This window comes from Tetrao urogallus (genome assembly GCF_951394365.1).
Source record: "Tetrao urogallus genome assembly, chromosome: 3".
In the NCBI taxonomy this organism is placed as follows: domain Eukaryota; kingdom Metazoa; phylum Chordata; class Aves; order Galliformes; family Phasianidae; genus Tetrao; species Tetrao urogallus.
Genome location: NC_136815.1, coordinates 66,734,873 through 66,762,307, shown reverse-complemented (window position 1 = coordinate 66,762,307; position 27,435 = coordinate 66,734,873). Strand labels below are relative to the sequence as shown.

The 27,435-nt window shown below is 39.9% G+C and overlaps 1 protein-coding gene across 1 annotated transcript in view; it reads right to left on the bottom strand.

Moving 5' to 3' along the window:
• Nucleotides 1-2,359: 2,359 nt before the first annotated feature.
• FIGNL1 (fidgetin like 1) overlaps nt 2,360-27,435 on the bottom strand; it is a gene marked incomplete at both ends in the record, with an annotated part of 51,423 nt that continues 26,347 nt past the window's right edge. The window contains 8 exons of the mRNA XM_079533897.1: nt 2,360-4,434; nt 4,628-4,643; nt 6,199-6,466; nt 9,054-9,265; nt 13,306-13,407; nt 19,913-20,011; nt 20,713-20,732; nt 24,645-24,721. Coding sequence (XP_079390023.1) covers nt 2,360-4,434; nt 4,628-4,643; nt 6,199-6,466; nt 9,054-9,265; nt 13,306-13,407; nt 19,913-20,011; nt 20,713-20,732; nt 24,645-24,721 — 2,869 coding nt within the window. The remainder of the gene's footprint in view (nt 4,435-4,627; nt 4,644-6,198; nt 6,467-9,053; nt 9,266-13,305; nt 13,408-19,912; nt 20,012-20,712; nt 20,733-24,644; nt 24,722-27,435) is intronic.

Below are 27,435 nucleotides of genomic sequence, written 5' to 3'. Positions count from 1 at the left end.
GTGGGTTATGAAATACATATTGGGCTAATATTGGAAGTCCTGCTGACTTGAATCCCGCAGCAAAGCCTGAATATTGCTAGATGACTGAAGAGACTGCCGTATAGTTGCATCAGTACAAAGAAAAGAAGAAAAAAGAAAGTTTCCTTTCTTCTACATGAACTTCATGGTCATGACATGAACAAAGCACGCTCATGTTGTTCAGGACTACAGAGTAATAAACAGCATAAGCAGCTGGAGGACGAATGCTGCTATCTGGTGCTGCAGTTCCATCTTTTCTCTCTTTCACAAGTTCTCTTTTGCAGAAATAAATGCAGCAGCACCGCAATTCTTTCCCAGTCCTTGCCATCTTAGGAGGCACTTTACTGTCTATCGTCACATGCATTCTCACTTGTCTTTCCAGTAAAGTCCTCTGTTAAAAAAGAAGTTTTCAGCATAAAGATGGCAATTACGTAAGATGATGAAGTTTTTATTACTCTTGAACAACTCTTGAGATTTACTAAAACAGTTAAAATTCTCTGGGGTTTTTACTCAGATATTAAAGAACATATTTTCACTGGGGTTAAGATCTTTGCAGACAGCAGACATATTCCCTAAAGCACATTTATTGCTCCCCAGCATGAGCTATATGGGCCTAAAGTGACACAAATTGTTTATTTTTATAACCAAATCCTTCTACTTCCACTATTTCAAAAATTAAGATAAATTCGCATACCTGAATTTTTATGTCTCTGCAAAACCATCCCTCACACAGCCCATGCTTCTGAAGACACAAACTAGAACTGATTGTTAGGGCTCATTGTGATTAAACAAAAAGAAATGCTAAACTTTCCAAATTATTCCAAAATTAAGCTTCACTAGTCTCATAGCTTTCTGCAGTTCCCAAATGGCTTTAAAAAATGTTAGCTAAACAGCATCAATAATTTATCCCACTTTAGAAAAATCTTATGACTAGCTTTTAAGATCAGCTTTTTCCTAATAGAAGGAGAAATGCTTCAGAGAAAGTGAAAATAAACCCCAGATACCACTGTAGTCAGCCCTACAAAAATGAAAGCATTTCACGTATTTTCAGTTCAACTCTATCCAGCCAGTGGGCAAGGATGGATTATTTGAACAAAATGGCAGAGCCTTTCTTCAAGCCCTTAGGTAAGAATACAAAATAGAACCTAGTTAGTAATTTTACCACAGTTATTAGAAAACATTTTAAGTAGTTGACTTTGGGACACAGCGTTTCTTCTTCCTATCTAACAGCATAAACAGCACTACAGACGGCCCTATTTCATTTCTTGTCTCCACATGAACAGGATTGAAGCTCACCAGCAGTACACCCAGGCCTCCTCACTCCCTCACTTCACAACACCATGTTCACAGGTCCTTCAAGCACTGCCATAGGATCTAAGTTCATGCAATAGTCATAGCAAAACTTTGAGCCTCCTCTTCATAGAATCACAGAATAGCTTAAATTGAAAAGGATCACAATAATCATCTAGTGTCAACCCCCTGCTATGAGCAGGATCACCAACCACTAGACCAGGCTGCCCAGAGCCACATCCAGCCTGGCCTTGAATGCCTGCAGGGATGGAGGCAATTTCCCTGCCAACAGGTCATACTTTGGCTCATTCCAGATGCTACTTTCCTCCCATTTGCAGTCCAACCTGAAGATTGCTAGTAATTTCTTCTAGAGAAGTTTGCGCAGACATGAGGATCACATCACCCTACCCCTACACAATATGGAAAGTCCATGGCTGGCCCTAGGAGCCTACAGCCCCCTATGACTCTTGGCCTCTTCTACAGTTGTTGGTGCCCTCCTGATGAGGCATGGCATGCACACAGACACAGAATAGAAAACAAAGTCAAACAGAAAAGCAATCAGAAAGAGAGTTTAATAACAACCTGGGAATAGGCTACAGTGATGTAGGCAGGTCTCAGTCAAACAACACCACTATTTACACGACACTGTTCTCTTTCCTCCCCCCTTCTATTTTTCCATGAGTTTCTTTCCTCATCCACCATGATTCTTTCCTTCCTGTGTTCCTGTCTCCCTTCCAACTCAGTGTGCCCCCTAGTTTCCCCATTAGCTCCAGCTTTGCTACACCCCTAACCAAATTATTTAGTTCTGATATCATCTTCCCCTTAACATCAGTGAAACTCATCCATCCATCCTTCACAGCAGCTCTCTGTAATTCCTCAGTTTTTTCAATGAGCTACACCTCGTGCCAACACCTGGACATCTGGCTGCGTAAATTTAGAGTGTTTATTACACAGACAGATAAAAACAAAAAGCAGCATAGGTACACTAAATGATCACAGGTTTAATACACAACAGTGCTAAAGAACTGTTTCTGCAAAAGTTACAATGCAACTATCTGCCACAGCCAAATGTCCGGTTCCAGGTTTCATACAGCTCCAGGTCCTTCGAGGACACGCTAGGCCGCACGGTTCCAAAGGCACTCTCAAAGTCAACAAAAGCAATGGGTCGTACTTGCTCTGGCATGATGGTTGTGATATCCATGGACTGAAGACTGCGGATAGGGCCCAGAGAAGCTTCACGACACAGCTGTGTCATGTCTGCCCCAGAAAACCCATCTGATTGCTTAACGATAAGCTCGATTTCCTCTTCGCTGAGACAGTTGTGCTCCTTTGACATCAGACGAGTAACAATCTGCTTTCTAGCTGAAGCTTCTGGAAGAGGAATGTAGAGTCTCTTCACAAGTCTCCTTCGGGCAGCCTCATCGATTTCCTGGGGCCGATTCGTTGCACCAACCACCAGAATACGATCTTCAGAGGAGGTTGTTGCCCCATCTAACTGGACCAGAAACTCAGTTTTTATTCTCCTTGAAGACTCATGCTCCCCATCCCCACGCTGAGACAACAGAGAATCAATCTCATCAATGAAAATCACTGCTGGCTGTTGACATCGTGCCACAGCAAACAGCGCACGGACCATCTTTTCCCCCTCACCTACCCATTTGGAAGTCAGAGAAGAGGCACTGATGCTAAAAAAAGTAGCTCCAGACTGGCAAGCAATGCATTTGCCTATGAGAGTCTTCCCAGTTCCAGGGGGGCCAAAGAGAAGAATTCCTTTAGGAGGACCACGTAACCCAGTAAAGATGTCTGGCCTCAGCATAGGCCAGACTACAATTTCTTTTATTGTAGCTTTAGCAAATTCAACTCCAGCAATGTCATCCCAGTTCACAGGAGGCCCATGGTCCATGATCTCATGCATAATGAGTTCCACCATTTTTGGTTCTATACTTTTCAGTCGTTCATCTACAGGAAGTAAAGGATCCGTTGGCCCTCTGGCATGAGGCTTACACTGCATTCCTCCGTTTTCATTTCCATCCTGTTTTGGGACTGGAGGAACAAACTTGCTAAATGGACCCCGAGATCTACCAGCACCCAGTGACTTTTTTACACCTCCATATGTTGAGACTGGCGCACGCTGTTGTAGACTTTGAGGTTTCTTTTGCTGATCCACCCACAGCTGTTCTTTGGCAGTTCTAAAACCAGGAACACCACTCTCTTCAATTCCATTTCTACTCCCAGAAAAACTGTTGGCTTCCATAGTACTGGCAGCCTGGCATGTAGCAAGACTAGAAGTGGAAGTGCTGCCTTTATCAGTCAAGCCATAAAATGCTTTTCTTTTCCCAGACCATGCTTGTACAGCTGACTGATTGGGAAGAGACAAATTTTGTCCATCACTACAGTTACCTGGAATTTTCAGAGAAGGACCACTTGTCATTTCTTTATTTCCAAACAGCGGTGCCGCCTGGAACCCCGTATGAATCTGTTCACTTAAGGAGGCAGAAGACACAGGAAGTACATCCAAAGTTTTGGTCACAGGAGGCACACTGCTTTGGAGAGACTTTGAAGACAAGGGATGCTCAAGGAGATGTGGGCCCCGACCTGTACTTTTTGATGAGCTAGCACAGCGTTCACTCTCACCGGTGCTGCTGAAGGCACTGAGCCTGGGAAGGCCTGGAGCAGCAGAGGCACTGACCCCTTTATCAGCTAGTACAAGGGCATCTGCTGGTGCCATCTGAGAGCTCTGGACATTTTTGCCAGCCTGCATCCTCTCTTGCACACACTTCAAACCAAATACATTCTCTGTTGTCAAGGCAGATTGCCACTTGTCACTGTCATTTTGTTGACACTTTGCCAAAGTCAAAATGTTTTCAGCATAGTTATTCAAGCCAGTCTCTATGTTGTCAGAGTCAATAATTGCAGAGTATTTCTCTGTGTATTTTTTAAAGAGGTTGGCAGCACAGACCTGAGAGATCTCAGAGTTTGCCCATGCATACTGAATACGCAGAATTTTGGCACGGTACTCATCAGCCTTCTGTCCGGGTGTGCAGGTGCCAGAGGCAATAGCAAAGTAACTTTTCTGCCAGTCGCTCAGGTGCACGGTGCCATGCATCGGGGCCTCCATCACTGACACTGAAACAGACATAAAAATACCTGTTGTTACAAAAAATGTTTCACAGCTGCTTACTTGGCTGCTTGCCCCTTTCTGAATTGCAAATAAATGAAAACACACATCATTTTTAATTGAGTGCAGCAGAACTTATAAGTTGCTTAGCCAGAATGGACACTACAAAAAGGAAGCAGCACTGTAGGAAAAGCCACTTACACTGCTCCTTTTCTTCCTTGTTCAAAGAAAGAAAAGAAGAATAAAAAAAAAAAGGAGAAAAAAGAGAGGAAAAGTTTGCTTTTAACCTGTAGCCTCCTGGGGAAGTAACTAGACTGCAAAGAATGCTAACAGATGGCCAAGCAAAAACTGACTTTGTTAAATGAAATCAGCAATGCTTTTGCTCCTATTTGACAAGACAGTGCACAGTGCAGAGGAGGTCTGAGTACAGGTCATTGTTAAAAACATGACAGTGATGGCAATAAAACAGGAACAACAAAGTTATTGAGTAAAACTATTCGCAAACTGGGAGGGGAGGAAAAATTGCAATGAATAGGCTTGATTAAATAGATTTGTAGCAAACATTTCTAACTACTTATTCCATTTAGAACATACTAAATCCCCCCCTCAGCTTTATATTCCTGAGAAAGGCCTTGTCTGCTTACAGCAATATTCACTTTTCAATTTCATACTTCAGAATTTAAATTCCTTCTGCTGCTGTTAAGTTCAAAAAATAAGAAAGATGAGTCTTGGCTCAGAAGGGGCGTTTTACTAGCTTTGAAAAGATCAGACCATGTTTTTGATGTGATTTCACAGTAGTCTCTCTGTGGTCACATGCAGAAATATCTCTGATAAGGGCCAGGACTCAGTAGTTGATGAAGAAGCAAAAGCAAAATTAGAGAAGTCTACTGCTGCTTCTGCAGGGTTTACACTGTTCTGATAGGCAATTCTCATATTCTGATCTGTCCATAGAGCACTTCCTCAACATGGCTGAAATACATTAAATCCTAACGTCTGTCTGTTCATCTCAATGTGCACGGGGTTTTTCCAACGAGAAAAGAAAACAAACAAAAACTGTTAAGGTGGGGGTCGGTATGTTATCTCTCTCAGCAAACAGAATACAAGCCTCTGCATCCAGCTGCAGATTCAAGCACAGATTCACACTGGTAGAAGCAGCACACAAATGCAGATTAATAACAAAGCGTGCAGAATACAAGGCTGCCAAGAAACGCTGGGGATGGGGAGACGTCCCATTCTTTTTACTTAAAAAAAAAAAAAAAACACTTTGCCCAGCGACTGCATCACCGAAGCACCACAGTGAGCATAACGCGATGTGGTTTTCAGCCCAACTTCGTAGGGCTGTTTAGGGAAACCAACACACGACAGCAGCCAACACACGCGCCGGGCCGCCAGTGGGCACCACTCCAGGAGGCTGCACGCCAACCGCCGTGCCGTGCCGCCCCGCTCCAGGAAGGCTCCAGGACCCGTCCCGCCCGCAACCCAGGGCAGGGGCAGTCCCTCACCGGCACCGCTCCCAGCAGGCCAAGCCCGCCCAGCCAGGACTCGCTTCTCCATCCCTGGCCGAAGGGACGCCCCGAAATGTGCTCCTCACTCCTGAGGTGAGGAGGCCTAACGGTCACCAAGCGCTCCAGAGGACGGAGCACAGCGCGCCGCGATACATCCGCGCACCCAGCCCACACCACGAGCACCCACCGGCCGCGGCGGCCTACAACCGCCCCTGTAGATCCCGCGCGCGCTCTGCCTCAGACCCCGCCCCCCACGTCCCGCCCTACCAATCGGATAGCAGCGTTGTGGCAGACGCAACCAATCGGAAGGTTAGGGCGGGGGGGAAGGGGGAAGGCTCGCTGCGCTAACGTCATCAGCTCGAGCTTAGAGGCGGCCAGGAGGCGGGCGCGCGGGCCTTCCCGCTCCCTATTGGCTGCGGCTGCGGCGGGCGCCCACCAATGGGCGCGGGCTGCGCGCCTCGCGGTAACGCCTTCCGCGGCGCTGTGGCGGCTGGTGCCAGATGGACTGGGCTGTGGTGTGGTTGGACAGCGAGCTCTTCAGAAGGGCACTGCTAAAAAGGAAACGTCCCGCAGGAGCTCCTGGATGCCCCGTAGTTGGTTCAGAGAACAAGTTAAAAATCACTGGTGGTGAAGCTGGAATGCCACAGTGAGCTGAGGAGATGGTACCCCTTACAGTGGATGTGGGCAAAATGGGAAAGGTTGGGCTTAACAGCAGAGACAGACAACAGCCGTGGTTTTCTTTTCCTTTATTAGTGCTGCTCATAAAACCAACATGTCAGTTTGACAGACTTCGGACAGAGATTTAAAGGAACCGCACGGCTCACAAAAAAACCCACCAAACACGAGATGACTTTTCCAGTTGGGTTACAGGGTCTCCACAGATGTCACTTACATACCACCACCCTCTGCTTATGTGACAGACACAGTGATAACAGTGACAACCAACCACGGGCATAATCTGACACACAGAAGCAAGAGAAAACTAGACGTACCAATTTCAGTGCAGTCTGGAGTAGGGTTTCACAAAGAATCATGGAATCATTGAGGTTGTAAAAGACCCCTAAGATCATCCAGTCCAACCATCTGCCCATCCCACCATGCCCACTGACCGTGTCCCTCAGTGCCACATCCACTCATTTACTGAACACTGAAGGACTCCACCACCTCCCTGGGCAACTTACAGCCACTACCCCTCATGTTAAGCGTATTAGCAACACCTTTCATAACTACATATTTTCGGTATCTCACCATCAGTAATAAAACATAACCTGCCATGATGAAGAGTGTAAGTGTTGTAGCCTTCCACTCTTTTTTTGTTGTTGTTAAAGAATCTACATGGTTACTGAAAAGTTATGTTTTCCCCTTCTTCTCCAGTAGCTGCACAGCATCCTTTGAGAGGTGGGTATTCTACTGAAGTGCTTTGCTGAGATTTTGTAATTATCTTTAACAGCATCAATCAGAACAGACTGCACTAGCTTTTGAACACAAGGCGCAGAGATAAAGGTTCACATATTAACTATTCATAGATACAGTGTTTCTCCCACCAAAAGTCATTTCACTTACAAATATATTGCAAAGCTACAGAACAGAAACAACAGAAAGGTCCTTCTTTCAAAAACATTATTTTTAACAATTTTGTTCTTGAGTTGATTACATAGCCCAGATTATTATTTTTTTTTTTTCTGAGATGATTTAACATCAATGTTCTTAACACAACTTAACATTAATGTTCTGCAAAGCACATGGTGGGAAGAGGCAGTGGGAGACTGACTGCTAAAAAAGCCTTCATTGACTGCAGCTTCAAATCATCCCCAGATTTCAGAAGAAAACAAAAACAAGAACTGTGAAATTCAGATTTCTGTATTGTGCTGGCTGTGAGGAAATGCAGTTCTGTGGGTATTAGAATTAGAATAGGCCAGGTGGAAGGGACTTTCAGAGATCATGTAATAGGCCAACAGTCTGATCACTTAAGGGGACACCAAAAATTAAAGCATGTTACTGAGTGCAAATGCCACTGAACACTGACAGGCACAGGGCATCAGCCACCTCTCTAAGAAGCCTGTTCCAGTATTCAATCTCCTTCATAGTAAATACATTTTTCCTCGTGTCCAGTCTGGTTCTCCCTTGGGATGTCACAGAGACAAAATGTGGCCAGCAGCAGCCTGCATGCCATGCCAGCTGTTCCTGGTACACGTTTTATTTTGACAAATATTTCTTTGTCAAACAATGAAACAAGCGGAGTGGTAGCCATCAAAAGATGTCACAACTCTATTTCACACAACATAGCTTACAGATTATTTTCAACTAGTTACTGCTTATAATAACTGAGTTGAAAATATAGAACATCAGGTAGCACATGGATTTTGGCCCAACTCTGAAGACGGAGCATCAATATGAATGACCGAAGTGAAAACCAATAAGCAGCATAAACAATTTGCTGAGATTTGACAAAATCACTGTCTTAGAAGGAAACTTCTAAGGAGAGAGAACCTGCCATAAGGGCAGCAAGCATTCACTCCCTCAGTTTGACTGTATAATGAAAGGAGTCTTGAAGTTCTAACTTCATTTGCAAAAAATACAGCAGCACGTGTGTCATAGCATGTTAGTGACCCAGCTCATTACATCTGTGCTTGCCTACTTAGAATAGGACCCAAACAGTGTTATAACCAGGTGACTGAGCTTCCTACAACCTGTTTTTTTCTGAAGTCACTATGATGTCAAATTATTTGGTGATGACACCTTACATTTTTATCTCTGGAATAGAGTTTTTGTGCTGGGGGCTTAATGTCAAGACTAGAGGGAATAATAACCCTCTGTTTCCATTGCTGGGATCAATGAATGCTCTTGATAACTAACAGGAAAGAAATGACAGCTTGAGATGCCATGGATATGTCCCTTCTGGAAAAAGGCAAGATGAAAATGCAGCGCAGAGAATGAATCACTAAGGTTAGAACACAACTTGTTGGCAAGGATTTTGCTACTGCAGCTGGGCTATGTAGCAACAGCTTTTGATTTTTTTCCCCTCATAACTCGACTTTCCCACCTGCCCCTAAAATTAAACTTGGCAACACAAAGAAAGCCAGGTAATTACCTCCTCCCTGCTGCTACCTCACCACTGTTACTGCTGGTGGTGGTTTTGTTCCCATGTTTTCAGGAGCTCGGTTGCCAGCTGTGAGATGTGCTGCCAGGCAAACTTGACGTGGGTGGATTCCACTGTGCGGGAGCAAATAGCAAAGCGTAGCACAAACTTCTCTCGCAGGTGGCATGGGACCAGATGAATCTTCTTGGCCTCATTTATGCTTTTAAGAAGTGCCTTATTTAGTTCATTTGAGCCCTGAAATCATTGTAATTTAACAGATAAGGTAATGAATTTCAGAAATCTGGAATATGTAAATTCCACCAAGCATCCAAGCCTGTCTCCAGTAACATCTAGCCACTTTCTCATCTGTAAATGCTTTGCCATCAAAGGATTATACAAAAAGTTGATGGCTCTAGAGATCATTTTTCAGCCGCAAAGAGATTTATAAATTAACTGTAGTTTAGAAGCTGTTTTCACTCTATGGCATTTGCAATAGCTGGCTACTTTCTCGTGACCTAAGGTCATAAGCTAGGTAGCTTCATTGAAAATCATTGATTATTGTATCCATTTAATTACAATTTTCTTAGATCTAATTCATAGAATCACAGAGTCATAGAATGGCTTGGATTGGAAGGGACCTCAAGGATCATGAATCTCCAACCCCTCTGCCACATGCAGGGCCACCAACCTCCACCAGGCTGCCCAGGGCCACATCCAACCTGGCCTTGAACACCTCCAGGGACGGGGGATCCACAGCCTCTCTGGGCAGCCCGTTCCAGCACCTCACCACTCTCATAGTAAAGAACTTAAATAAAAATGCAAGGCAGTTTTGCAATGAACTCGACCAGTATTTGTAAAACAAATCTTCCAGTCTTCACTTTAGCATGGTTGCCTTTAGAGTCTTTGGACTATAAAGATGAAAATCTTATTCTTTGTTAAGTTATAATTAAGGTAATGTATCCCTGGCATAAGTAAAATTAAGGAATCAAAATTTGGGTTGCCCTATTAGAAAGCACCATAAAAAAAGTATTCACTTAAGGTTCTATAGGAAGTGTCCTTCTCAGAATTCCAGCGTTTTCTACTTGAATTTAGAAATGCAGTAAACTAGCCCTCTTTCCACTGGCAGCAACCATTCTTCTTATGAATTCAGGGACACACAGGTATAGGTGCTAAATAACTTGTAGAAGGTCAGAGGGACTCTACATGCATGCAGTTTTGAATTTTATCTCCTTCTGTTGTATTTATTTCTTCTTGTACTCAACTACTGAATGTGAGGATTTCCTTTAGAGCAGATGTACGCTTCTACTACCAACTCCCAAAAGAAACAGGACTGAACAGAAAAGCATTGATTCTTTTACAGGTTCAGCTGATGTTAATTAATGGTTTTCTTAGTTATCTTCATCAGCAGTTAAGAATAAAGCAAGAGATGTGATCAGATTTTCCGAAACAGCAGTAAATTGTTTTAAATGAAAACAATGACAGCAGTGTCTTGGGATTTTGGCTCTGATTTAGCAATGCAGGTTGAAATGATGACTGCATATTCTTGACAGTCTTTATTACCTAAGTAAAAGGAACCCATATGTCTAATTTTTTATATCAACAGCCTGATGCCTTCAGATTTGCTGGCAGCTTGCCACAACAATGTAAGATATACTGTGTTGATCTCTAGCGCTATAATTTTACTCTTTGGAGAAATATCTTAACTATTGTGCTGCCATTGCTCTTTCCATTACACTGCTGGTGACACAGAATTGCAAGAGATGCTGGGAGTTCCAGTGATCTCTTATTGTCCATTGCAGTATTAGAGTTACAAAACAACAAATTCATCTACAACATGCAAAAGAGTACAGTTTTTTTTTTTCACTGTAGCAGCCATATTCTTCTTGAAAATATTTCCATAAGAAAATGTTATCTCAAATCTACACCACTGTGACTTGCCCTTCTTAGCCTTCTCCAAAAGAAAACAAAGCATAAGAGAGATATGGCTTCCCATGGCAGTAAAGACGAATGAATTCTTTGGGTGCTTTTGGATCATATTACAGTTGGAATTGAACCCAAGACAAAGCCTTGTCTTGACTTAGCATGAGCTGTTAGGGAATTTGGGTGAGAGCCTGAAATTTGTGACTTAGGTTCTTAGGAGCTGTTCACACAACTTTTCTTAGAGTATCATGAACATTCCTCTCTAAGAGATGGACCAGCATCAACATTTTGCATGTCCCTGCGTTCTCCCCCCGCCTACCATGGGACAATCACTGGTGACAATGATTTCCTGCTTTCTTATTTAAGGTAATCCATCATTAAAATGATGATCTTTGCTTATAGTAAGAAATGCCCGGTGCTAACTTTCAAGCAATACAAGTGGTAATATGATGCTAATGCCCTTGGCAGGGGTAAGAGGAAGAAGGAGAAAGGTTTCTGTATCTTTCTTCTGTTCTACTCTCACAGCTGCACCCAGGGACTGCTGTGACACTTAGATGTCACATCAAATTGAAGTTAGCAGTGACAAATCATCTCCCAGAGCTTTGAGAAGAAAGAAGCCAGCTCTGATCGAGTCTGTCAGTTTTAATAAGCCAGTGTTCTCACTCCCTTGGAGAAATGATTAGCTTGGCTTGTATTCATCTACAGACATGACAAGAAGGCCAAAAATTAACCCTTTGGCATGATACTTGGATTTCTTCTCTGAAATTTGATGAAACAGTTATAATATGAAAGTCATAGATCATGACTACATCTCTCTCCAACATGGAGAAAGAAAAAAAAAAGCTAAGAAAAAAAGGGTTTATCAAGAACAAAGGAAGGAAAAATACTGCTGTTATTTTACAACTGTGCAGCATTACAGTTCAAGTTTCCTGTCCCTCAGCATTACTCTAACTATATAAAAATCACACATAGATTAGGTTTGGGTTGTTTGTTTCTTTTTGTACAGGGAAGACTTAATGCTCTTTCAGCATTAGATTTCAGAAGAATCATGCCTTTGTTCTACAACTTGCCTGAAAGTTTATTAGCTAGATATCCAGTATTTATCTTCACTTGTTTAATTGTCTTTCCCTGTGGACCTGTTTTCTTCCTATGGAACACCAAGGATAGGAGACCAGATATGGATGAACTGATCTGATCATAAATGACAATTCCTGTGTGGCTAAGCTCTGTTTCACCAGGACCAACTGTTTCTTTAAATTAAACAAAGAGCACTTACAGCTGATTCTGAATCTGCAAAACTGGAGATTCCTTGACCAAGTCAGAGAGCAGACTCCAACCACCTCTTGTAACTGAGCAGTAAGAGCCACAGGACCTACTCCTCAACAATTTTGAAAAGTTCTCATTATGAAAGAAAATAGATTCACATTTCCATTTATTGGAACAACCCTGCATTTTTAGTATGTCTGATCCCCTATTAGCAGATCTTTTTTTTTTCTTTTAAACACCATAAATTCAAATGAAACCATTTTCCTATTACATTTCCTGTTTTACCATTGCCTTACTGTTACAGATACTGTTACAAAAACTATTAAATGGTAGTAACTAGGGCAACTGAATGACTGAGAAAAGAATTTGAGAAAAGGGGTAATAACACACTACCTAGAAGATGCCAAGATGTGCTTCTGGGCTTTCAGAAAAGCCAAAAGCTCATTTGGAGACTTAACCTAAAAAAACACATGAAACAGAAAACACCAGTGGCATTTTTCTTATTGTTTGGTGTTCAGATTCAGGGTCACAATAAGCCCTTCACAGCAGCTTTAGCTGCAAGCTCCTTTATTAAACGAGTTCCTTATCAAAAACAAGACACTGATCTCCTTTTAATGTTTGATGCTTTCTTTAAAGTACAGCAACAACAACAAAACTTTATTACTCTGTCTTCATACATGACAGATGTTATACATATATATAAAATTATTAAATATACAGACATATAAAATCAATAAGAAGCATTTAATGCACACACAGACACATCATAAATAAATGTGTTGGGAAATATATTAAAACTACCACCTAATTCAAAGTCCATCAAGCACAGAATACAACAGCTATTTGGTATGACTGGGCAGACTAAGACTAATTGTTTGCCTTGACTACAGATTTCCATACTCTATTATGCTTAAATTTCCTGCAAGCGTTTGATTTTAATTTTAAGAAAAATGTCTTAGGCTTCTTTCTTTAATCCACTATGATCTACATGAGTTCTCCCTGCTTTTCTTAAAAATAATTAACTGTATTAACTACAAAGACTGTATTCTACTGCAGGTGATTGCAGTGCTATAAAACATGATAGAAGTAATAAGTCTCAGCTGCCTTACCTTCAGTCGAAAGCAGACTAGTCCCAAGACAACTTCAGCACAGATCTCAAATCTCTCATCCTGAAGGACTAAATGCTCAAACTGGTGCGACAGCCTGACATGCTGAGAAGAAAAAGAGTGTCTCTATTGTATAAATTTGATTCATTCAAAGAAATGATTTGCTTCCATCCTTAATCTCTTTTCTCATTTCCCTCTTCTAATAGGTGATGATATTCACACACTGCCATCTGTTTATGTTAACTTATATCACGCGTATGACTGTCGGAGACCATACTGAGCTGTAACAATATTGGTTGCTCAGTTTATCTTAGGGAGTACAGGTCTGCTTCTTCATGAAATGTTTTATACCTTTCGGGATGCCATATTAATAGTAAATATTTGCAAGAGTTCTGTTTTACATTTTCTGCCATTCTCAGTTTTGGTCGAAAACGGCTGCAGAGTCTGAAAAGAGGAAAGGGGAGGATGCACGGATTTATACAGAGAAAATGACCACAATTCCAGTGGACAACAAGATGGACAGACGGGCTTTTTAAAACAGTTCCCTTAACATGAGAATAACTGTGAGGGGGATAACTTGCTCACCCTTTCTGGCCTGGGTGCTCAGGTCCCATTGAAAAGAACAGTGGTAACAGTAAAATAAAGGAAACAGACAGCACACCTCAGCCTGATAAACAGTTAAATCGGTTACCAAACTAGATTTATTATTCCAAAATGTATGAAGACTGATGCTCTCCCAAAATCAAACAAATACAAAAAATACCAACAGGCATACTGACAACCAGCAAGGAAGTTCTAATGTCAGTCAGTGAAGTTTGTAAGCGTATACAGCAGATTTTGCTTCCCCCCAAACAGAAAATGAATATAAAAGCACTTTGAACAAAAGATCCCACATTCACATCAGCTACCTGCAGTACTGTATTCAGCCCCCTAACTGGCTGTCATCAACTTCATGCTCGTTATACAGAAAAAAGAAGATAACAAAAGTATCTGGCTACTAGAATTTGTTTGTATGTATGTCTGTAGTAGCTGATCTACATAGAAAATTATCATGGCTTTCCTATAAACAAAAACAAAACAAAACAAAACAAAAATTAAACAACAGTTCTAACATCTTTTCCTAATGTTTATTACTTAAAATAGAAAAACACTGTTTACATGGAATAAGAACAGTGATTCAAGGTGCACTGCCTGGCTGCCAATACCCCTTGCAACCAGCCAGTCCTACTGCTGTTACCACTTCCTCTCTGCTTTTTTATTGCATCCATCTTTCATCTCTCCCTGAAATCAGACTGAGCGCTCTTTGAATCAGGAGCAAGAACAACAGCATGCCCAATCCCTTCCAAGGCATTTCTGCTAACATAAACAGCATGGTTTTACAACTATGAAATTTGACCAGAATATAGATCCACACGTTTGTACGCATAAAGTGCATGGGAAGCATATATGCAACATGCACAAAGGCTGCAACAATCTTTTACTGTCGCCTCCTTCCCTCATTTCTATAGCATTGGACAAGTTATGCTTTTGACACAGCTCTGCAAAATTCCACACTGCATATACCAAGTCTTGGACATCAAGATCATAAGAAATTTCTGTTCAATGTGATGATAGTTTCACAGCTTGTTTATCTGAGTGCAACCACCAAGCAAATTTAATCAAAATCTGCCTGGCAATAACTGAATAAGAGAATAATTTAAGGTTTGGCTTACTGCAAGTAGTTTTTACAAGGATACTACAGATGCTGTAGTATTTAGCAGGTATTTCTATCCTTTTTATTTTATTTTACATTAAGAGATTTTTCAAGAATTTTGAGAGATAAAAATCAGGGGAAAACGGACTATTCAGTAAAACACAAATCAAAATTCTATGAATTTAGTATTCATATATGGAAGCAATTTTATCCACAGCAAGCCGTAAGGAATAGCAATAACAGTGAAAGCCACTGGGGGGCACCACGTGTATTAGATTTTTAGAGGACGGGGAAGTAGAGAAAGCTGGGACCAACAAGATTCACTTGTGCAGCTCTGCTTCACAGAGTGATCCAAGACCCTGCACCTTTGAACTCCTGCACCTTTGTAAGCTCTTAACCTGAATTGCTCTTACAAACATTGTTGACATAAGCATAAATAAATTCAATAAAGTTAAACATTACTAAGCCTGCAGAATTCAAAGGGCTTGTAGGTTTCACATCTGTCTCTCTGCAACTCAAAGAGCTGTATCCCATTTCTGGACATGGGTATGGTAATAGCTCACAGGGGTACACCCGTGGTTTCAGTACTCCTGATTTTCAAGATGTGCAAGTAAACTATGAAAATCAAGTGTTGTTTGCAGAACTGAAAAATGAGCTTTTCAGTTTTCTGCTGAATATGTACAAATCCGTGGTTATTGTAACTCTCCCAATGGTTTTGACACAATCACCATGCTGCACCCTTAGCATCATTAATTTAAAGTTGATTCAAGCTGCATTTAACCTTTAAAAAGTATTTTACCTTGTATATTTTGACCAAAAAAAAAGTATGTACACAAACCAACTCACATACTGTTTCTAGTAATGTCATTTGGAAAAACCCTTTATTACATCGGTTCCTAAAGTGGAATCATATGTATTGTATTGTGTTATTGAAAAATGTCAGTATGTAGGAGCTGAACACCGGCACTTCTCTTCACAGTGACATTTAGCAGATGGAAACACTGAAGCTTGCAAGGGATTTCTGTGTCTCACTACCTCTGGTAAATAACTATTGCCTTTTTGCAGTGAGATAAGAAAAAAATGGCAACTAACTTGTGATTCATCAGGATTAGAGAAAATGCCTTACATAATCATTGATGAGAAGAGTAAACTCGTGAGACATTATGGTGCAGTCCATACAGAAGATCTGTACTTATCATTGAATGGCCTCGGTTGAAAAGGACTATAATGACCATCTAGTTCCAGCCCCTCTGCTAGACCAGGCTGCCCAGAGCCACATTCAGCCTGGCTTTGAATGCCTCCAGGTCCGGGGCACATATAAACATGTGTGAGCTCCAGCATTTAGATACTTCAGTTGAGAATTCACTGTAGGACAAATCCTTCCAGAACTAAAGTAGCTTCTGTTTCAAGGGAGTTTCTTAGAAGCACCACAATAAGTACACATATCTGCATAACCTTGAAAGTTTTCTTCCTAGATTTCACCTCTGTGCCTGCTTTAGCTCATATCTCACTACAACTCTCCAAATGCTGCAGAAAGTGTCCTCTGAACTTGGACTTAGCCACTTGGACTATGCCACTCCCCAACTGTAGTTCTCTCTCTGGCACTGCTGTTCTGTGCTGTGCTAGTTTCTTGGTCTCCGTTGTACAATTTTAATAGAGTTCATGATCATTGATGAGAAGGTGGTAAAGTGATTTCTTCTGGCCTCCAAAGGATTTATGATTTATCTGACTCGAAATATTCATGAGAATTGCCTACAAGAATGTTAATTTCTAACTTTTCAGAAGACATCAGAGAAATTTGCGATGACTTAAAAGGACAAAGGAGTAATATATGGTTAAGAAGTTTATAATGTGCTGTTCACAAATGCACTGTTTGGGTTTCACATCTATACCAATTCTGAGTGTTTGGAATCAGACTTTTATTGTTGTTTTTGCCCTCTTTACATCTCCTCAATAGCTGTGAGCTTTCCACCAAAATTCATGTTTTTCTCTCCCCATATCCATCAGAAATGACTCCCTTTGCCACTGCTTTAAAATCTATTCTTTACAACAGGTTAATATATTACATGCTTTCTGGGAAGAAAGTGCAAAAGGAAGCCTGACTAGAAGTCTATAAATGCTGGATAAATCTTTCTAGCTCTGTGACTGAGGAGCTGAGTTGTCATTTTCGCTAGGCAATCACACCATTCACATTGAGATTTATATAAACCCAGAAAGGAATTGAAACTCCTGGTCCTCAATCTCTTAACAAGGCCCAGTCATGCACCTGAACAGTCATGTCCTAGCTGCAATTATATGGGGTGAACAGGCACAATATGGCCTACACACAGGAACATTGATGTATGAGAACTACCTCCTGCACAAGTGAGATGCACATGCATCTTCTTCCCCACATATCACCTCAAGAAACTCTTTGTAAACTGATTTTCTGCCTGATTCTATTTGCACGGCCTGTTCCTTGGGGCACATGAGAAAGAGAGAACTTCCCACTCCCCAGCTCGAATCTGTTCTCCACCTGAAGGTTGCAGTACTTGCTCCTGCCATTGCAGCCTAGATCTCATGCTAGGAATGGCCTCTCTATGACCTACTGTTATAAATACAGCCTTAGAAATAATTCTGGCACTACAGCATTTCCCTTAAGACAGAAGTACCACAAGATCCAGTAGTGGCTACTGTCTTCAAAGATTGCCTTTGCCAGCAGTGGAAACATAAATACATAAATACTGTCCCTTGCAAGATATTAGGATGTGTTTAAATGAAAGCATCTTTTCAAGGCTGAGTGCTAGGACAAGCAATGTTAATGTGAAGAGAACAAGCTTAGTTAAACTCCCGTTTACTTTTTCTTTAAAAACTTGTCCATAGATTAGAAAATGTGAACCAGCATCGGGTTGGTTTCATTTGCACATGATCAAGATTTATCAAAATATATCTGGAGCCCAGGATAATTCCTGAGAAGAGAGAAAAATGGGTAAGATATAAAACACATTCATAATTGTTATTTTGCAACTACTGATAAAACCTCACCAACACATCTGCAAACTTGCAAGTCATATTTTACTGAAATTCTACAAAAGCTGGAAGCAAAGGAAATGCAATTTTTTTCTTGATATGTATGTTCAGCTATGAGCTGCTGGAGATAGAAAGACTGTTTTTTGGGGTTTCTTTTTTTGTGTGTTTTTTTTTTTTTAAAGCTGCTTTGAGATGCACCAAATTTAATTAGCACTAATCAAGGGGGGTGGTGAGGAGAAATGGACTTAAAGGCTCCAGTTTGACAGATGTATACAGTGGCTCAAATTGAGCTTTTAATTACCCTTACTACTTTTCCAAAGTTGCAAAAAAAAAAAAAAAAAAGTTGATAACTTTTTTCCCTCTGTATACAGAGGAACACTTTCATCCGTAAAGAAATACTAAACACACACTCAGTTCAACAAGGCCTTGGAAATCTATCTTTCTGATTATCTTCACAAATAAGGCATCATATGATGGTTCCAACTTAGCAGTCAGTATCTTTAAGGAAGGATTGATTTGCTTTCCCTTCCTGAACTGTGTTGTCATAGAAAATATAAAAACAGCTAAGATTATGGGAACACAAGCACTTTTTGTCCGGGTGGCCAGGAAGGTAGGGAACAAGAAAACTGCAAAGCTTCTTGTTGAATGTGAGTATTAAATTGCAGAAATCTGCCTGATCAAGGCCATATAATTAACATGGGGCTTCCAATCCAGTTTTCCCAGGGAGAGATTTAGCCCTATTTAAAAACTTGGCACCATGCTGAAATTATTGCAGTCTCCAAAAATCTAACCTGAAAGAGCAAAGCATGAGGAACTGTAGTGGCAGTCTAGTAAAGCAGTAACAAACTATAGATCAATTTTTCATTGGAAGGTATGTATCAGGTTACCAGAAGGACAACAGAACATCAGGCTTGTCACTGTTGTCAAAATCTGCTTCTGACAACCTTATTAGGAATAAAAATATAATTTAAGTCAGTGATTCAGTTGAGAGTTAAGAGTCATTTGAAAAATATACTGTAATAAAAACGAGGACACTGTCCCTCCCAGAACCTTCCCAAATTGCAAGAGATGTTTTCATGCAGTTCTTTTACAACCACAGGAGAAGCCTTTCTTAGGGCTTAATCTGTTTAGCACCACAACAGAAAGGAATGTGTGTCTGTGAGAGTTTGGTATATGAGACCAGATTCTCAGCTAATGGATATTTTTGTAAATATTTACAGCCAAATCACAGAGTTTCTCTCACTAGAAGTTTCCCTAAACTTCATAAAAAGGAAAAGCATGCTTGAATTTGATTTTACTGCCACAGAGGAAGTATATATTTGATTTAGACTGGTGCCAGGTCTAAATCAAGACTAAACTTAGTACTTATTCACAGCAATGCTAACAAATTGCAAATTGTACACATAATGGCTTTTGATTATTTTTTTTTAATGCATTTTAAACAGGAAGCAGAACCAGCAGAAATTATCACTTCAAGGATAGGCAGGCATACCCTGTAAGTTAATGCAACATAAATGCAGCCCAATGACCTTAATTATAATCTAAACATGCAATCAATGCATGCCTATTCATAACATAGGCATGCATTGTCTGTTTTCATGTTTTTTCTTCCCCCCAAAAAAACATCAATATATTCTGGCTCCAATTTATTTGAGAGGGACGCATGGTGCTGCATTGTATACATTTCAAATTCCGATGCTTGTATTCTCTAAACAGTAATACAAAACAGGTGACAATTTTGATCCTGCTATCACATAGAACTGGGGCAAACAAGCAGTACTTCTACTGACCTGAGCTCTATTAAAGCCATTGCTTTCTGACGCATACAAAAGTTTTGGAAAACAGGGACAAAGTTCATTTTCCCTTGCTATTCCAAGCAGCCCACCCACGAAAACACGCTGCAGTTACCTTGCGGATGTGCTCCTGCAGTCCTGTGACGCCGTACATCCTCAGCACAAACCAGAGCTTCAGGGAGCGGAACCTCCTCCCCAGGGGGATCTGCCAGTGCTGTGGCAAGAGGGAGGCATCCACATTAGAAGTCAGCCTTGCAGTGATACTGCAGAAAGTGTATATGCTGCAATGACTTCTAAGCTCATTTCAGATATTAGAGACCATAGCTAGGGTTGGGCCCACTAAAAACAGAAATGGCGATTTTTGGCTCGTGCCCTACTATGACTGTTTAATACTCAAGTTTCTCAAATGAGAAGCAGAAAAGAAGGTTGTTGGCAGAATGAAAGGGTCACAAGCCAAAACCAACTGTCTATTTGCATCCTGAATTCTCCTCGAGGGCTTTGGAAAAAGTAAGTTTTAGCTTGCAGCTGTGGGGCTACCTTCTAGTATGACTGACTTGTTTTCTACTTCAAAACAAAAGATTTTCTATTGACAAGGTTAAAAAGTGCATTTAAAAAAAGGTGTTATCTACTACTCTAAAAAATGAAATCTTTAGGAAATTTCTTTCTACTAATTAAACCTTGAAATATTAAATATGCAAGACACGTTCTGCCTTTAAATATGGTGTGGCTTTTGTTTTGTTTTCCAAAAGGAGAGTTTACAGTTTCAGCTTGAGTAATGTTAAAAATTTAACAAGCTGAATGCATCCTGAAAAGAAAGGCAATGTTTTGAAGTTTATGAAATCAATGGAAAATAAAATCCCTGGACAAATCAGAGTATACAAGCTGCAATATTAGGGATTATATTGATGTACTTACCCGGTAGTCTGTTACGAGGCCTGGAAGTTAAAGAAAAAACAATTGCACTGCTTCATCATAACAGCCAAAACCTACAGTCATTCTAGTACTATTGAACATGTTGTTTTTAAGCTAGATGTTTTCTACAAACAAGCATCCATAGCATCAATGGGTAACACACATAATTCCTGGGCTAGCCAGAATATACCGCTTACAAATTAAACAGTTTTCCTTTTTGTTAGACTTATGATCCCATAGTGATCACAGACTCAGTATTGTGTTTATTTTCCCCTTGTAAGGAAAAGAAAGAGAAAGCAGCATTTATTAATTTTGTTCTGTAGAATCCCCAAACTGATGCTTTTCAAAATAATGCATTCCTGACTACCTTTTACGCCCCTTCATGCATTTGTTGCTTATTCTTCAGCTCGTCTAATAAGTGACTGGAAAATGTGACTGAGGAATTTGCCTCTCTTCCTGTTTGGAGAATAATATTCTGCATGTTTATGACTTTTTATTTCATGTACTGAAAACAACCTAATAAAAACGCAGCTTGACCAAGCCTCAAAGCAGTCCAAGGAGGCAAGCAGAAGGTATTATTTGTTGTCTTTTATATGACCACAAAGAGCCAAGATGCCTCTACCTTTGCATCGAATCAGGTCATTAGGCTAATTTCACGGTAAAGCTGGATTACTTGCAGTAAGCCGGTGACAAAAATTAAATTGACCTAAAATCTTAAGCACTTCTTTAGCAACACGTGGAAGCAGCTGCTTAGCTTTTTCATTCTGCTTTATTTTTCTACAGTGGAGCATAATCTTCACAGGAAAGTATATACTTAAATTCCATGGAAAAGTGCAGTCCAACTGCTCTCAGGTACTAAATAGAACTGTGGCTTATGAATTGGCCAGTCTACATCATTTGTGTAATACCCTTCCAATTTCCTGGGACTCTTAAAAAAAAAAAGAAAAAAAAAAAAAGATTCAAATTCCTGCGTTACAAACTCCCCCGCCAACATTCTCACATGCATGCAGCCAAAACACATGATCCTTCCTCCCTGAAACACCCAGCCATTTGGTTCTTTAGCATGTTTCTAGGTTATCTTCCAAAAGGGGGAAAAAAAGTAACAATCGTTATTCTGTTTCTGGACCTCAGAGAATTAAGATGGCTGTCTCAGCTCAGCAACAGAGTAATTTGATAACATTTGTGCACTGCATTGTCACAGCCATTTTTATTTGATAGCTGCAAGGTTGGTAGCGAAGAAAGTAAAGCAACTGGTGATAGATAAATAATCCTACGCTGCTGCAAGGGGCTATGTCTAATGATCTACAACAACGCCTTTCACAAGCTGTGAAGCAGAATGCAGTCAATGATTAGTCTTTGATTACAAGCCTTAGCTTTACATCTGTATTTAACCGGGAGGAATTGCATTGTGGGAGCACATGCAGCATTTACAATAGAGTACGGAGCTCACTATTCTTACACTGCCATTAGGATTTGACCTATATCCTGGGCTCCCAGGCAAGCTAGTATGATCTTCCTGGTGGGATGATGCAAATCACATAAAATTATAATTAATGACAAAATAAAGATTTTCCTCTTGAGGGCACACATAATTGCCATATGGTTATTAAGACTAATTGCTCACAGATAGATATATTTTTCCGCTCATTTAAATTCTTGAGTGAGAGAAGAGTGAATTCAAAAATGCTACTTCATTTGCCTTGTAAACCACGATGGGAATTCTCAGTCCTGAGACATACTCAGAAAATAATATCCTCCATTAGACAAATGTTATTTCCAGGAGTGCTGACGTCTCATAGATCACGCAGGGATCAACAGTGACTGTAACAGCCTCGCACCCTGAAACTCTGGACATTTTGATTGAAGGCATATGTGTGGATTGGATTTGACAGTTCAACTAGAGGTGTTGGCTTTTGGAAAGTTCTCCAGATCTTTGGAAAACTGTCAGCAAATAGCAATAGAGCGAAGAAAATATTAGTGCTGCTTGACAGCTAATTATCAGCTGATCTACTTGGAATCTTTATGTCCAGATCTAATGAAATACTAACACAGCTAGGGGAGGCAATGCAAAGACTGGATGACTTTTTATCCACCTGGGAGATTAAGTTTTCAGGCCAACTAAGAAAGGTTTCATTTTCCTTTGGTGTCATTTAACATGGGGAAGCCCTAATATGCTGGTATCAGTGCTGTCAATTTTCACAAGAATGTATTTTCACCTTAATTTTAACTTCAGATTTTTTTTCTCAAAAGAAACATTTTTCTTATACGTTAATTAAAAGCTAGTGACAAGTATATTTGCAATAATTAGCACTTTTCACTTTGAAAGGTAAAAAGAAAAAAAAAGTACATTTTTTTTCTTAATAATTCTAGCCTTTGATGGGTGAACCTCAGCTTCAGAATTACTACATTTTCCTGTTTATTGCCATGTTTCATAATTGCATTGCCTGGAAATGTAGAAAAATAAAATGTAGAAAAAGGTATAAAACACAAAAGCTCTGACAGGTCAGAATTAAGGCACAGGAATAGATTTTTGTGAACAGTTCTATTATGTATTAATTAACTGGGCCGGCCTCATAGTGGCCTACAGCTCTTCACAAGAAGGGCAGAGCTGACATCATCTCTTTGTTGGCAGCAACAGGACCTGAAGGGATGGCATGGAACCACCTCAGCGGAGGGTCAGATCTGGTATCAGGAAAATATTCTTCATCAGAAGGGTGGAAGGCACCTGAACAGGCTCTCCAGAGCAGTGGTTATATCGCCCCAACCTGACAGAGTACAAGAAGTGCCTGGACAATGGTCTCAGTCATATGGTTTGATTTTTGGGTGGTCCTGTGTGGAGACAGGAGCTGAACTCAATGGACCTTATGGATCTCAGGATATTCTATGATTCTGTAATTTCTATTTAAATGCCAGTGAGCTCATGGCTATAACAGAAAGCAGTGCACTCAGAATATAGTTCTGAGCATAGATGAGCACCACCAACTCCAGGAAATATATGAGATACAACAAATGGAAAGAACATGCACAGTCTCCTTGAGGTGAAAGTTTACTTTGAAGGCTGACAGAGCACTGGAAGAAGCTGCCTAGAGAGGCTGTATCTCCTTCTCTGGAGATACTCAAAACCTGACTGATGTTTTCCTGTGCAACCCACTGTAGGGAACCTGCTTTAGCAAGGGGGTTATGATGATTCCCAGAGGTCCTCTCCAACCCCTGTCAAATCATTCTGTAATTCTGTCATTATGAATGACTGCTGTGACCTTCACAATTAATCACGTACCAACTGAATGTGCATAGCCAACCTTCAGGATAGCAAATGCCACTCTGCAGCTGCTAGGCATGTGCAAGGAGCAATGCTAATCTGTAAAGGAGCTTTGTACAGGTCTAAGATCTATACCTCAAGCAAAGCACTCCAGGAGGAGCTTTTGTGAGAATTTTGCACAAGACCAATAATCTGCACTTACCTCCTTTGCTACAATCAATTTAAGAACATGAGTGTAACAGGACAGTGTCTCAGATAGCTATCACAGAAAACAGAGCACAGATACCAAACACAGCCCATCCTTTCTTTGCAGTTTCAGAGAATGTTTGTTCCTGGCACGAGTATTTGAAAATCTGAGTTAGAACTTGAATCCATAGCTTGGAAAAAGATTCAGTGGTAAATATGGAGAGGAAGAAATCCTAATACAAAATGATTAATACAATGTCTCATGAAATGGCTTTCCCTCAGTTGTTTTTTCTACAAACTAAAATCTCACTACATGTATTTGCACTTCAATAAACTTCACTTCCTAAGGCATTTTGAATATGGAAATAGGCTGCTAAACAACTTAGCTAGTTTTAAGAATTTCGGTTGTCGTCATCTTAAACCATTTTTTTAATGTTAAATATCAGTGTGCAAATAAAATAATGGTCATTGTATTTAACAATAAAATTACCAGACTCCTGGTGGTGATGCTGCAGGTAAAGAGGTTCTAATTTAAAAGCACCAATTAAATCTGATCTTTTTTTCACCCTGTATGAAAGGAAGACAAAAAAAAAAAAAAAAAAGAGAGAGAGAGAAATGTAAGAATTAAAATTTAAAGCATTAGATTTCCAGAAGCAAAGCTAAATGTATTTAAACTGGCATATTTCCTGAGCACAGCCTGTGCCATTTTCAGTACTTTTTCACAGCAATATCAGTACTGTACTTACAAGCAGTAAGTGTAAGGCTCAGCAGGAACGGGCAGCATGACTGCATAACTGCATGTTTAAAAACAGATAAGAAACAGACGCAGAGGATCTTTTTATGGTGATAGACAATCACACCAGAATGTGAGACTAGTTAAAGCAATGTTCATGTTTGCAGTCAACAGAAGTTGCCTGCAAATTACTGCAGTACAAAGCAGTGTGGGAAGAGCTGTCGCTTCGCAGACATCATGTGGAGCAGGGCTGGGGCTCTGAGGATGCTGCCGCCACTGGCATGGTGTAGCCACCTCAGAGAGAAAATAAGCTCAATTTCACCAGTGGGAAGCACTCTATGCATAAGACTGACTCACCTCTACAAAGGCAGGCAGAAAGAACTAGAATTCAAAAAAGGAAAAACCACTACGTAATTCCATTAGGCCTATGAGTATTTCACAAAGCAAGCAATAATTACTTCAATGTGGGGGTACTCTAAACAGCAAAAGTCCTAACCTTTTGTCATTTTTTCTGTATCCTTTTTTATGTTCTGGTTGGTTTTTTTTTTTTTTTTTTTTTTTTTTAATGTAAAATTGCACATGAAACTACTCATATGAAACATTTTATACACACAAACCTTCATCTCACTTTAAGAATAAGGAAGGCACCAAAGTTACTTTGACTTCAGGCAGTCAAGCAGTATCTAGCTGAAGATACATAAGTTTATGCACATTTAAAAAATAGTAAAAGACATTCAGAATATTTTTGATTTTATATATACACATATACATATAAAGAACTAAATTATTGTCTAAAAGCGATTTTAATTAGGTTAAATATTGTAAAAAATCTCTGAATTGCTCTATTGTGTTCATATGTTTGATTACTTTGATATATTTGTGTAGCTCATTCCATAGGCAACAAACCCAAGTTATAAACAGTATTATTAGTTGTATTCTGAGATATTCACTCCTTCTCCTGTAATATGCTGTGCTAAACAATAAAACAGATAACAACTATGCAGGAGTATCTGCTCAGTTAGAAGATATTAACATCCCTATCAAGTGTGGATTGATGCATGGACTGCTATTAAAGTGGCATTAGTGATCTTTGTGATGCTCCTGCATTTTTAAAAGATGGTAGCTGTTCCAGCTCAGAGTTTGCAGGTCATAATCTGGCAACCATAAAAAACTATCTAATAGGATTACTAAAATAAATCCAAAGCTTGGACATAAATGTATATGAATCAGTTGAACTGCGCCTCTATACACCCTGTCTGGATTTCACCCTTTGTGTTTAACCTTCTTTGCAGTAAGTGCTTGTGTGGTCTGGTAACAGAGAGAAGAGGTATTCTTTACTTTCTCTGCAAATACCCAAGACTGACTGAAGAGCCCTGAACATATATTTCAAAAATTTTCTTCATAAACTTGATTTTTTTTTAAAAGTTTGATGTGATAATAATAGGCTATTAAGATCTATTTTCAATGCCATAAAATTCACATATTAAGTAAGCATAATTTGAAATACATAGTGAAAGTTATAGTGGATAAAGCAGTGAAAATATGTGAAAAGGAAACAATTTGTATTGCACATTGGAAGCTTTCAGCAGCCTCGTTCTATTCTGTATATTTTAATGATGATTACAATTTTAATAGATTAAAAAAAAAAACAGAGATGGCTTAATATTACAAGCCAACAAGAACACTTTGCTTCCACTTACAAAAGAACATTTCCTATTAGCACCTACCCTTAAACACAAAACAAACTTTCTGAACAAAAGTTAACACCTGAACCCTGAAAAGAGCAATAGAAAAGCAAAATTAACAAGACTTCTGTAAGAGGATTGCTTTTACTCTCTCTGAAAGAAGAAATTTCTTCTTTTATAATATTCCAGAGCACTGACTAAACAGGCCAGACAAAACTGCCTGGTAGTTTCAAAGCAGAGTATTTTAAAAGACCTCAATATATAAATTATGGAGAACGTACCCTTCTAAGAAACATTATATTAAATTCTTTTTTTTTTTTTTCCTTAGGATCTGTGTTTGTTTGTTTGTTTGTTTTGTACATCAAGAAGTTTTAGAATATTTTGCAAAAGACTGATAATGAAATTACGTCCAAATCCCAGATGACATCAGTGCATCATAGTGCACCAAGTAGTTAAATAATTATGTTGCTGTTCTAGTGGCTGGATTTTCTTCATCAGCTTGCAAGGACGAGAAATGTATTCATTCGAGAAAGTGCTGAAACCACTAAATAAGTGGGGGTGAATTAGAAACCTTCAGTGGAATTCAGTTTGACTTTGACATGTTATTTATTGAACTCTATCTGTATTACTACAAAATCATGGTTAATACTTCCCATGGATCCTAAAAGGACTATGTAGCTATCACGTTTATTTCTTCCTACCAGGCTCCTTCATCTCTTATTATCACATTCCAAATGAATTTTCATCTTTTTAGTCAGCATTACAGGCCAATAACAGTAGTGAACACCAGGCAAAGGCCTCAGAAATAGCTGGTCTTTTGGTTACATATATGACTTCAAGACAAAGAGCTTGACTTCAGTTAT